Source organism: Oncorhynchus mykiss, chromosome 3 (assembly GCF_013265735.2).
Source record: "Oncorhynchus mykiss isolate Arlee chromosome 3, USDA_OmykA_1.1, whole genome shotgun sequence".
Lineage (NCBI taxonomy): Eukaryota > Metazoa > Chordata > Actinopteri > Salmoniformes > Salmonidae > Oncorhynchus > Oncorhynchus mykiss.
This window is the reverse complement of record NC_048567.1, coordinates 57481554-57494452: the sequence shown is the minus strand read 5'-3', so window position 1 is coordinate 57494452 and position 12899 is coordinate 57481554. Positions and strand designations below refer to the sequence as shown.

The window sequence follows — 12899 nt, the reverse complement described above, 5'->3', positions numbered from 1 at the left end:
AGCAATAAAACAGGCCTTCTTTAGACTAGTTGAGTATCTGGAGCATCAGCATTTGTGGGTTCGATTACAGGCTTCAAATGGCCAGAAACAAAGACCTTTCTTCTGAAACTCGTCAGTTTATTCTTGTTCTGAGAAATGAAGGCTATTCCATGCGAGAAATTGCCAAGAAACTGAAGTTCTCATACAACGCTGTGTACTACTCCCTTCACAGAACAACGCAAACTGGCTCTAACCAGAATAGAGGAGTGGGAGGCCCTGGTGCACAACTGAGCAAGAGGACAAGTGCATTAGTGTGTCTAGTTTAAGAAACAGACATCTCACAAGTCCTCAACTGGTAGCTTTATTAAATAGTACCCGCAAAACACCAGTCTCAATGTCAACAGTGAAGAGGCGACTCTGGGATGCTGGCCTTCTAGGCAGATTTCTTCTGTTCAGTGTCTGTGTTATTTTGCCCATCTTAATCTTTTCTTTTTATTGGCCAGTCTGAGATATGGCTTTTACTTTGCAACTCTGCCTAGAAGGTCGGCATCCCAGAGTCACCTCTTCACTGTTGACATTGAGACTGGTGTTTTGCGGGTGCTATTTAATGAAGCTGCCATTTGAGGACTTGTGAGGCGTCTGTTTCTCAAACTAGACACTAATGTACTTGTCTTCTTGCTCAGTTGTGCACCGGGGCAGCCGTTTCCAGCAACAATAGCCATTTACAACATTAACAATGTCTACACTGTATTTCTGATCAATTTGATGTATTTTAAAATTGTACTTTTCTTTCAAAGACAAAGGCATTTCTAAGTGACCCCAAACTTCTGAATGTTAGTGTTAGTATTGTGATAATAGCGTATCGTGAGGTCGCTGGCAATTCCCACCCCTAAAATAGATCAAATAAAACTGGCAGTTGATCATTTAATAGGTAGAATGGATGTTTGGAATGACCGTGGCCAGGAGAATGTAGAGTAGAAACCTGAAGGCAGGACTGATAAAATTGTATTACATTCTATCTAAGTTCCCCATTCTACATAATAACGATTATCTCCCCTTACAGTGGGGAAGAGTCACATACGTGTTTCTGTCAGTGTCTCTGTATCCATATTGTACCTGTAAGTCAAAAGCAGCCTGCAGCACTTGGAGAATTACTGCTGACTCATACTTACACAGATCCTCTCCATCTCATCTAAAGAATGTGTTATTTAGTGAACAGGGATAATCAGTCACTGACAGTCCCAGAGACATCAGTTCAAACACAAAAAGTGACTCAGCTGCTGTGTTGAGAGCGGTCGCTAACTAACTAAATGTTTACGACAGATATTTCTAAGCTACAGTTCTCTGCAAACTCAAATCAACAACATGTATAGATGTACTGTATGATGTACTACAGATTTAGGGTTTATCATCACTGCATTACACTGATAAAATGAGCCAGGGAACATATTTGGTGTCAAATAGGGAAAATGCTGCATAGATGCACTTAACAAGAACGTGTCTAGTAGGCAGCTAAATCCTTTTACACTCGGATGCAATTTTACACAATTTGCATCTCTCATTATATTCACATACACATATACTGTCTATACCAAACATTAAGAACACCTGCTCTTTCCATAACATACTGACCAGGTGAATCCAGGTGAAAGCTATGATCCCTTATTGATGTCACTTGGTAAATCAACTTCAAATCAGTGTACATTTTTTTAAATGTAAGCCTCGAGACAATTGAGACATGGATAGTGTATGTGTGCCATTTAGAAGGTGAATGGACAAGACAAAATATTTAAGTGGCTTTGAATGGGGTATGGTAGTAGGTGCCAAGCGCACCGGTATGTGTCAAGAACTGCAACGCTGCTGGGTTTTTCCACCCAAAAGACATCCAGCCAACTTGACACAACTGTGGGAAGCATTGGAGTCGAGATGGGCCAGCATCACTGTGGAATGCTTTGGACACCTTGTAGAGTCCAAGACTGGACAAATTGAGGCTGTTCTGAGGGCAAAAGGGGGAGTGCAACTCAATATTAGGAAGGTGTTCTTAATGTTTGGTATACTTGGTATAGTATAAAGGGGCCTCGCAAGCAGTTCTAATTCAATATCCCCTTTTCCCACAGATGGCAGTTTGTCATTCTAATTTTGTCCATTTAACATTCTCACACTGTGTGCAACATAGGTTATTTAAAGTAACTGTCCAGTGTTTCCAGATTTCTATTAAATATAACCTATAATTAATTAACTACAATATGAGTGAAATTGTTTTCCTTCCATTTATTTTTTATTAAGTACTTTAAAAAGCTGCTTTTCTGTGTTGGAATGGTGTGGTCCAGGGTTTCCGTTAAGAAGATATGACGCCAGACATATATATCCATTATGCAATTCATCTTAACAAAACATGCAACTCCTGTAAGGAAGCAGCGAATAAAAAGTCATTTTCAAACATTTGCCAAAATGTGATTCGCGTGGAAAAGGGAAAACACCATTCTAAAAAGCACACCTGATGCAAGCAGTATATGACAGAGGTGAAAATCTCAGCTAGAAAACTCAGAAAGAGGGTGAATTTAAAGATGCAACAACTAGGATGGGTTGCTACTGTGACTAGGATTGTCACCCTTTTTACATTTGTCTTCTAGACAATGAAAGAACTGTTGATATGAAAACCAATAGAACAGGAGAGAAATGGCATTTGAGGTAGTCTTTCATAGGCAGGGCGAGTGGCAAAAAGCCTAGTTGATTATTGAGTTACGTGTGAAATATGTGTGAATATAATGTGTCTTGAGTATCATTTAAAATGTTGAGACAAGAAGAAGGGGAGGGGTGTGAGGCGAAAATAGCCTACAGACCCGTCTCTCTCCAGAATGCATGCGCTCAGTGCTCCAGAATCCACTCAGCTGTCTCCTGTCAATTTTGTGCATTCATTATTTCATGTGAATTGTTTGTTCTTGATTGATTGTTTATTTTGACAAATTCCCCATTACATGTCACACATAGTAAATGTACAGTACCTGTTAATACCCATCATTTGGTTACATTCCTTTCTGACTCATTGCTTTGCAGGTCTCCATCCCCTCGACATAACTGTTTCTGTTTTGTCCTGTCACTCTAGAAGTGCATTGTATTACTAATTAGGCATACAGTCATTTACCGTTCTCGTTCTCAGAGAGAAACATTGTAGAGTTCACTTCTGAGAAACAAGTTTTGGTTTATTTCATAATCATCATTTACAAGTATAAATGTTTTCATTGTCTTTTGTTTGGAGTGCTTTGTTTTTCTCCCAGTCATTTTGGCTGGCAACATTTTTATTTAATCAGCTTTTCATTATATTTTTTTATGACCAAAAAGACAACAATTACCGGCTAACGGAAACCCTGATGTGGTCACACCCCAAAACAGAATGGTGTGGGCTAATAGCAATTCATACAAAATATTAATCAGAGTAGATCGCTGATTGGCCAGCTGCTCCTCCTCAGGAGGATGACATCATCCTCTATGAGGAAATGGTAAGCATTTTTGAGACACAATTTTTAGGTGTTTTTTTTTTAGGTGTTTTTTTCTCCAATTTATGCTTTGGACACAAAATAGGATGAGTCAACAACATTATGTGGGTAACAGAATCTTATTTGAATTTTAAAAGTGAGATTTTCACTGGACAGTGACTTTAAATCACATTCATTATATATAACTGTTGAAGACTGATGTATTCAAAGCTTTATTAAAAATGTTGAATCAAATAAATACAAGGTATTTGGCAGGAGGAATCTCCTCTGAACATATGGATATGAAGGCTTAGTTAGTATTTAACTGGATCTAACTAATCTCCATTGTAATTGCTCATGGATCTCTTGGAGTAAATGGATTGAGAGTGTGACTACAGACAGGAGGAGGGCACAGGTGGCCACAAGAGAGACTCAGCACCCACCCTGGCCTACACCCCAGACCAAATCTAATCATGGGCAGAGGAAGCACTCCTAAAGGGAGACCAAATAAGCTTACCCTCTTCACGTTCCCTTTATAAAAAGGCATCTCTTCCCTTTGGGTCTGGGAAATAGTTTTGCAATACTAGCTAAAACAATGAAGAGTGGTATGATAACTAATACAAGGACCAAAAATGGCAGCAGTAAACTGCTAGGGGGGAGATCAGAGAGACAGATGGCTCGGTCAGAACAGATGTTCCCCTTTAACTCTCGAACCACAGAGACAAATGGGAATGAATCAATCTGCTTCCCTTCCCCACTCAACCATGCAGGCACTTAGCTGGAGGCCAGGCTGAGTCATCACAATTGTCCCCGTCACACCCACTACCATCATGATTAAATACGGTGGTATCACTTGGTATCATATCACTGAGAGACTTCAAGGGCAACTCAAGAGCCTCTGTGGCCAAAATTAGCCTATCGCAGGCTATCCAAGCTCTCCTCAGTAGCTGTTCTCCAATGAGGCATCACGATACAGTGGATGGTCTAATCCAATAACAAGTGTATTGGTGTATGGATTCATTCAATAAAGACTGACGTCTGGCTACCACACTCTATCCCTTCCCTACAGCCAATCCACAGGCAGGCTGGTGCGGCAGCGGTAACGTTATATATTGCCCATGGTGCTTCACTAATTGGAGGTCTGACAGCCACAGTGAAAGGGCAGCTAGCTAGCTAGTGGTTATGGAGGAGTGTTCCTTTATTAAACGCTGCAGGCCAGGGCAGAGCTCGTGGAGGGGGATCAGTAGATTATGACCACTGATAGAAGACACTAGACAGCCATTCTGGGGTTATGGTCTGAGGCTACCAGAGGATATGAGGCTTTATGTGGATAGCTGGACACTAGGGACAAATGAAATGATCAGCTTTCAGGGAGGCACTGCAGAAAAGTGAGACGATCATTTTCAGAATGCACTTTTGATTGAATGATTCTGTATTGTCAGTGTTATACAGTGATCTTGAATGAAACACATCTAACACTTGATATCAACAGATAATTTAGCCTAGGTTGTTTCCTTTACACGAGACCAACACCTCCTCCACATTGGTCTGGTCTACAGGGTTCTGGCCTACAGGGGCATTTCTACAGGGTTCTGGTCTACAGTGTTCTGGTCTACACAGTTTTGACAGTGTTCTGGTCTACAGTGTTTTGACAGTGTTCTGGTCTACAGGGTTCTGGTCTACAGTGTTTTGGTCTACAGGGTTCTGGTCTACAGGGTTCTGGTCTACAGTGTTTTAACAGTGTTCTGGTCTACAGGGTTCTGGTCTACAGTGTTTTGACAGTGTTCTGGTCTACAGGGTTCTGGTCTACAGTGTTTTAACAGTGTTCTGGTCTACAGTGTTTTGACAGTGTTCTGGTCTACAGGGTTCTGGTCTACAGTGTTTTGACAGTGTTCTGGTCTACAGGGTTCTGGTCTACAGTGTTTTGACAGTGTTCTGGTCTACAGTGTTCTGGTCTACAGTGTTTTGACAGTGTTCTGGTCTACAGTGTTCTGGTCTACAGTGTTCTGGTCTACAGTGTTCTGGTCTACAGTGTTTTGACAGTGTTCTGGTCTACAGTGTTTTGACAGTGTTCTGGTCTACAGTGCTTTGACAGTGTTCTGGTCTACAGTGTTTTGACAGTGTTCTGGTCTACAGTGTTCTGGTCTACAGTGTTCTGGTCTACAGTGTTTTGACAGTGTTCTGGTCTACAGTGATTTGACAGTGTTCTGGTCTACAGTGATTTGATAGTGTTCTGGTCTACAGTGTTTTGACAGTGTTCTGGTCTACAGTGTTCTGGTCTACAGTGTTCTGGTCTACAGGGTTCTGGTCTACAGTGTTTTGGTCTACAGGGTTCTGGTCTACAGGGTTCTGGTCTACAGTGTTTTAACAGTGTTCTGGTCTACAGGGTTCTGGTCTACAGTGTTTTAACAGTGTTCTGGTCTACAGGGTTCTGGTCTACAGTGTTTTGACAGTGTTCTGGTCTACAGGGTTCTGGTCTACAGTGTTTTGACAGTGTTCTGGTCTACAGTGTTCTGGTCTACAGTGTTTTGACAGTGTTCTGGTCTACAGTGTTCTGGTCTACAGTGTTTTGACAGTGTTCTGGTCTACAGTGTTCTGGTCTACAGTGTTCTGGTCTACAGTGTTTTGACAGTGTTCTGGTCTACAGTGTTCTGGTCTACAGGGTTCTGGTCTACAGTGTTCTGGTCTACAGTGATTTGACAGTGTTCTGGTCTACAGTGTTTTGACAGTGTTCTGGTCTACAGTGTTTTGACAGTGTTCTGGTCTACAGGGTTCTGGTCTACAGTGTTTTGACAGTGTTCTGGTCTACAGGGTTCTGGTCTACAGTGTTTTGACAGTGTTCTGGTCTACAGTGTTCTGGTCTACAGTGTTCTGGTCTACAGTGTTCTGGTCTACAGTGTTCTGGTCTACAGTGTTTTGATAGTGTTCTGGTCTACAGTGTTGAGACAGTGTTCTGGTCTACAGTGTTTTGACAGTGTTCTGGTCTACAGTGATTTGACAGTGTTCTGGTCTACAGTGTTCTGGTCTACAGTGTTCTGACAGTGTTCTGGTCTACAGTGTTCTGGTCTACAGTGTTTTGACAGTGTTCTGGTCTACAGTGTTTTGACAGTGTTCTGGTCTACAGTGTTTTGACAGTGTTCTGGTCTACAGTGTTCTGGTCTACAGTGTTTTGACAATGTTCTGGTCTACAGTGTTTTGACAGTGTTCTGGTCTACAGTGTTTTGACAGTGTTCTGGTCTACAGTGTTTTGACAGTGTTCTGGTCTACAGTGTTTTGACAGTGTTCTGGTCTACAGTGTTTTGACAGTGTTCTGGTCTACAGTGTTTTGACAGTGTTCTGGTCTACAGTGTTTTGACAGTGTTCTGGTCTACAGTGTTTTGACAGTGTTCTGGTCTACAGTGTTTTGACAGTGTTCTGGTCTACAGGGTTCTGGTCTACAGTGTTTTGACAGTGTTCTGGTCTACAGTGTTTTGACAGTGTTCTGGTCTACAGTGTTTTGACAGTGTTCTGGTCTACAGTGTTTTGACAGTGTTCTGGTCTACAGTGTTTTGACAGTGTTCTGGTCTACAGTGTTTTGACAGTGTTCTGGTCTACAGTGTTTTGACAGTGTTCTGGTCTACAGGGTTCTGGTCTACAGGGTTCTGGTCTACAGGGTTCTGGTCTACAGTGTTTTAACAGTGTTCTGGTCTACAGGGTTCTGGTCTACAGTGTTTTAACAGTGTTCTGGTCTACAGGGTTCTGGTCTACAGTGTTTTGACAGTGTTCTGGTCTACAGGGTTCTGGTCTACAGTGTTTTGACAGTGTTCTGGTCTACAGTGTTCTGGTCTACAGTGTTTTGACAGTGTTCTGGTCTACAGTGTTCTGGTCTACAGTGTTTTGACAGTGTTCTGGTCTACAGTGTTTTGACAGTGTTCTGGTCTACAGTGTTTTGACAGTGTTCTGGTCTACAGTGTTCTGGTCTACAGTGTTCTGGTCTACAGTGTTCTGGTCTACAGTGTTTTGACAGTGTTCTGGTCTACAGTGTTCTGGTCTACAGTGTTCTGGTCTACAGGGTTCTGGTCTACAGTGTTTTGACCGTGTTCTGGTCTACAGTGATTTGACAGTGTTCTGGTCTACAGTGTTTTGACAGTGTTCTGGTCTACAGTGTTTTTAACAGTGTTCTGGTCTACAGTGTTTTGACAGTGTTCTGGTCTACAGGGTTCTGGTCTACAGTGTTCTGGTCTACAGTGTTCTGGTCTACAGTGTTCTGGTCTACAGTGTTTTGATAGTGTTCTGGTCTACAGTGTTTTGACAGTGTTCTGGTCTACAGTGTTTTGACAGTGTTCTGGTCTACAGTGATTTGACAGTGTTCTGGTCTACAGTGTTCTGGTCTACAGTGTTCTGACAGTGTTCTGGTCTACAGTGTTCTGGTCTACAGTGTTTTGACAGTGTTCTGGTCTACAGTGTTTTGACAGTGTTCTGGTCTACAGTGTTTTGACAGTGTTCTGGTCTACAGTGTTCTGGTCTACAGTGTTCTGGTCTACAGTGTTTTGACAATGTTCTGGTCTACAGTGTTTTGACAGTGTTCTGGTCTACAGTGTTTTGACAGTGTTCTGGTCTACAGTGTTTTGACAGTGTTCTGGTCTACAGTGTTTTGACAGTGTTCTGGTCTACAGTGTTTTGACAGTGTTCTGGTCTACAGTGTTTTGACAGTGTTCTGGTCTACAGTGTTTTGACAGTGTTCTGGTCTACAGGGTTCTGGTCTACAGTGTTTTGACAGTGTTCTGGTCTACAGGGTTCTGGTCTACAGTGTTTTGACAGTGTTCTGGTCTACAGTGTTTTGACAGTGTTCTGGTCTACAGTGTTTTGACAGTGTTCTGGTCTACAGTGTTTTGACAGTGTTCTGGTCTACAGTGTTTTGACAGTGTTCTGGTCTACAGTGTTTTGACAGAGTTCTGGTCTACAGTGTTTTGACAGTGTTCTGGTCTACAGTGTTTTGACAGTGTTCTGGTCTACAGTGTTTTGATAGTGTTCTGGTCTACAGTGTTCTGGTCTACAGTGTTTTGACAGTGTTCTGGTCTACAGTGTTTTGACAGTGTTCTGGTCTACAGTGTTTTGACAGTGTTCTGGTCTACAGTGTTTTGATAGTGTTCTGGTCTACAGTGTTCTGGTCTACAGTGTTTTGACAGTGTTCTGGTCTACAGTGTTCTGGTGTACAGTGTTTTGACAGTGTTCTGGTCTACAGTGTTTTGACAGTGTTCTGGTCTACAGTGTTCTGGTCTACAGTGTTTTGACAGTGTTCTGGTCTACAGTGTTTTGACAGTGTTCTGGTCTACAGTGTTTTGACAGTGTTCTGGTCTACAGTGTTCTGGTGTACAGTGTTTTGACAGTGTTCTGGTCTACAGTGTTCTGGCCTACAGTGTTCTGGTCTACAGTGTTCTGGTCTACAGTGTTTTGACAGTGTTCTGCTCTACAGTGTTCTGACAGTGTTCTGGTCTACAGTGTTTTGACAGTGTTCTGGTCTACAGTGTTCTGGTCTACAGTGTTTTGACAGTGTTCTGGTCTACAGTGTTTTGACAGTGTTCTGGTCTACAGGGTTCTGGTCTACAGTGTTTTGACAGTGTTCTGGTCTACAGTGTTTTGATAGTGTTCTGGTCTACAGTGTTCTGGTCTACAGTGTTTTGATAGTGTTCTGGTCTACAGTGTTCTGGTCTACAGTGTTTTGATAGTGTTCTGGTCTACAGTGTTCTGGTGTACAGTGTTTTGACAGTGTTCTGGTCTACAGTGTTTTGACAGTGTTCTGGTCTACAGTGTTTTGATAGTGTTCTGGTCTACAGTGTTTTGACAGGGTTCTGGTCTACAGTGTTTTGACAGTGTTCTGGTCTACAGTGTTCTGGTCTACAGTGTTTTGACAGTGTTCTGGTCTACAGTGTTTTGACAGTGTTCTGGTCTACAGGGTTCTGGTCTACAGTGTTTTGACAGTGTTCTGGTCTACAGTGTTTTGATAGTGTTCTGGTCTACAGTGTTCTGGTCTACAGTGTTTTGATAGTGTTCTGGTCTACAGTGTTCTGGTCTACAGTGTTTTGATAGTGTTCTGGTCTACAGTGTTCTGGTGTACAGTGTTTTGACAGTGTTCTGGTCTACAGTGTTTTGACAGTGTTCTGGTCTACAGTGTTTTGATAGTGTTCTGGTCTACAGTGTTTTGACAGGGTTCTGGTCTACAGTGTTTTGACAGTGTTCTGGTCTACTGGGTTCTGGTCTACAGTGTCTTGACAGTGTTCTGGTCTACAATGTTCTGGTCTACAGTATTTTGACAGTGTTCTGGTCTACAGTGTTCTGGTCTACAGGGTTCTGGTCTACAGTGTTTTGACAGTGTTCTGGTCTACAGTGTTTTGATAGTGTTCTGGTCTACAGTGTTTTGACAGGGTTCTGGTCTACTGGGTTCTGGTCTACAGTGTCTTGACAGTGTTCTGGTCTACAATGTTCTGGTCTACAGTATTTTGACAGTGTTCTGGTCTACAGTGTTCTGGTCTACAGGGTTCTGGTCTACAGTGTTTTGACAGTGTTCTGGTCTACAGGGTTCTGGTCTACAGTGTTTTGACAGTGTTCTGGTCTACAGTGTTCTGTAGGCTGTTGAAAGGATCAGAGAACGTGTACAATAAGCACTTTAAGATGAAATGGAAGAGGCCTTTAAATTAGACCACACCCCTCTTTTCCTTTGTTGTTGGCTACAGTATTTGCACAATAACCTGGGGGTGGGGCTGAGGTGTGTGTCCTACCCTCCATACACACACCGCCTCCCACTCTGGGAAGTGTTTACCTGATCAATGCACATTGTTTTTCACCTAAGAAATAAAATTACTTTATTCTGCTTCTGTGTTTTTAACTATGATCACAACCTAACACCCTAACGCCTTGTGCTGGGAAGGCTGCTGAATCAGCACTATACCTGACCCATTTACACACTCGGTACAGTAAGAGGGGTGGAAGAGGGAGAAAGAAGTATGAATAGTGATGAGGGGGAATGTGAGCGAGAGAGAGGACGGACACACACACACACACACACACACAGAGACAGGAGGTCCATCGTACCGTGACTGTGGCAGGCCCTTCTTGCTAAGGTCCATCCTCACCCTCTCCCCCACGTGTCTGTAGATCTCCACCAGGCAGCCCATAGCTGCGTCTCTCACCTGAGGACAACGGGGGTAAGGTTCAAAAGGCAATCTTAGCGTTCTTAGACTGGATCAACTGTCTGTTAGAACTAGCTGGAGAATGCAATTATCATTCACTTATATAAACCCTGTTTCAACCATATTACTTGAAAACGTTCCACAGATGTTTATACGCCCACTAGTATATGTCTAATGCTCTTAAAACAGTAACTGTAGATAAACATTTAACCTGCCTCCACCAGCAGATGGCACTGTCATGTTGTATGGTTGTACATCTCTGTATAGCCACTAGGGGGCTCCATGTCCCTATGGTAAAATGCTGCTGCAGTCGACTCCTTTGTCTGTGCTAGAACTCTCTCTCTCCCTGGCCAGCAATGTAATAAACTGATTCATGACACAGCAAACAGACTGGGACACAAATAGGCTGTACATACCTGACTGGTGGGATCTCCTAGAAGATTACATATGTGAGGGACTATTTTACTGAGGGTTAGGCCTTGGGCTCCGTACCTGGAAGAACAAAGACAGAGGATGTCAATGACATCATTAGGTAAGCATTAGCTATAGCATCACAACAAAATAAAGACTCCTGACTATAAAGACCTTACCATAATATCATTGTATAGTTCTCTATGATACACATCAGATAATATTGTCACATTTTAAATCAAGGCTCATCCATACTCTTGGCAGTCAGCAAAATGTCCATTGCTATCAGATACTTATACCCTGTCCATTACGCACTAATGACAAAAAACATCAGCAATGTTAAAATAAATCAGCTGAGAGCTGTAATACACATCTGGTGTATAGGAAGGAAAAACAGATTCAAAGATGGGTGATTGAGAGGCCAGGCAGTCTTACATGTTGAGAGTTGAGATGAGACAAAGGCACGCTCCCTCTCTGGTCCTGTTGTTCTTGTGTTTGAAGCCTCCCAGCATTCTGTCCCAAACATACTAGGGAGGAGAGGTCAGGATATTTGTACCAGGTCAACAATCAATCACTTTTTTAAAAATGTTATCATGGATCAGGGTCATATAAATTAACATACAATCGAGTCAGGAATCAAAGAGTACTAGGGATTCAGAAATCAATAAACTTGGAATTTATCAATTTGAGATCGTAAGATTGACCTTTGATAGTACTGTAGTATCACAACGAGAAAGCCAGGGAATCCTATGATCCTGGTTTGTCAATAACTCATCTGTGTCTGTGTGTGTCTGTGTGTGTGTGTGTGTGTGTGTGTGTGTGTGTGTGTGTGTGTGTGTGTGTGTGTGTGTGTGTGTGTGTGTGTGTGTGTGTGTGTGTGTACCTGTGGGGAGGCAGCCTGCTCCATGATCTTCAGCAGCAGGATTTGATCTTGGTCTCTGACTTGGTCTTTGGAATCACCCAGACGATCTATCAGACTGGCCAGTACTAGAGACACAGGAGAGAGATGGAGACACAGAGAAGAGAAGAACAGACAGGGAAAGAGGTAGCATTGTTATCTAAAGGTGTGAACAAAGAGTTAAAAATCCAATGAAGCTCAATAGTCTAGTCTATGCAGGGATACAACACAGTTTTTTTAGTCAGACATTTTGTCTAGAAACCTAAACCTATTTATATTTGAACTAATTTAACCATGAAGAAAGTTATATTTTTTAAATAATAAAATGACAATCTTACCTGTTCCCACATGGTTCCTAAATCGGTCCTGTAACCTTGTCACTAAGGCAGATAAAAGGTCTATACCTAGCAAAGCCACCTGGAAAACACAAGAGGGACATTTTTAATAAATATAAAAATACAAAATGACAAAATATGAAAAGCCACATAGAAATTACAATATCATAATGTCATTTTTTTACCAACATTATTATACTAAAACGAACAATTTCCCCCACCTTCAGATTGAGTTCCGTATGCAAATTACTTTTGCAAAGGATTGTGGGTAAACTGAAATATCCTCACTTGATCTGCTCATAACAGAACAATGGTTGATGCTGCTGCTCTGAAACCTTCGTAATGTTGACCTATTAAACTTTAGTACAGCACTGCCATAGAAAAATTATTTAAAGAATTGCCACCCACCATGGGAAAAACCATGGCTGATGTAAGCTAAGCGCACTGCCCCCCCAATGTATTCAACTTTCCTTGTCATGGGGTGAGGGAGCTGCTCAATGAACGTCTAGTGAGAGTAGCCCTGCTAACACCATAACGACACATAAGCATCACCTGAGCTCGCTCAGTCCATGGTGCAATTTTTGGAACCTAATCTTGTAAATAACATGCCACACTGACCAAGGATCCCAGC

The 12899-nt window shown here is 42.1% G+C and overlaps 1 protein-coding gene and 1 non-coding gene across 31 annotated transcripts in view; one reads left to right on the top strand and one right to left on the bottom strand.

Annotated features, from left to right (window-relative positions):
* The window catches only part of clasp1a (cytoplasmic linker associated protein 1a), a 105040-nt gene that overhangs the window by 56730 nt on the left and 35411 nt on the right, over positions 1-12899 (bottom strand). For all 30 annotated transcript variants that reach the window (XM_036974759.1, XM_036974753.1, XM_036974751.1 and 27 more), the window contains exons 3-7: positions 12272-12350; positions 11919-12022; positions 11471-11562; positions 11041-11116; positions 10527-10624 (exon numbers count right to left, since the gene is read on the bottom strand). In XM_036974759.1, coding sequence (XP_036830654.1) covers positions 10527-10624; positions 11041-11116; positions 11471-11562; positions 11919-12022; positions 12272-12350 — 449 coding nt within the window. The remainder of the gene's footprint in view (positions 1-10526; positions 10625-11040; positions 11117-11470; positions 11563-11918; positions 12023-12271; positions 12351-12899) is intronic.
* On the top strand, positions 12733-12857 carry LOC118964377. The gene has a single exon (XR_005051425.1). It is a non-coding gene; the product is annotated as a U4atac minor spliceosomal RNA (small nuclear RNA).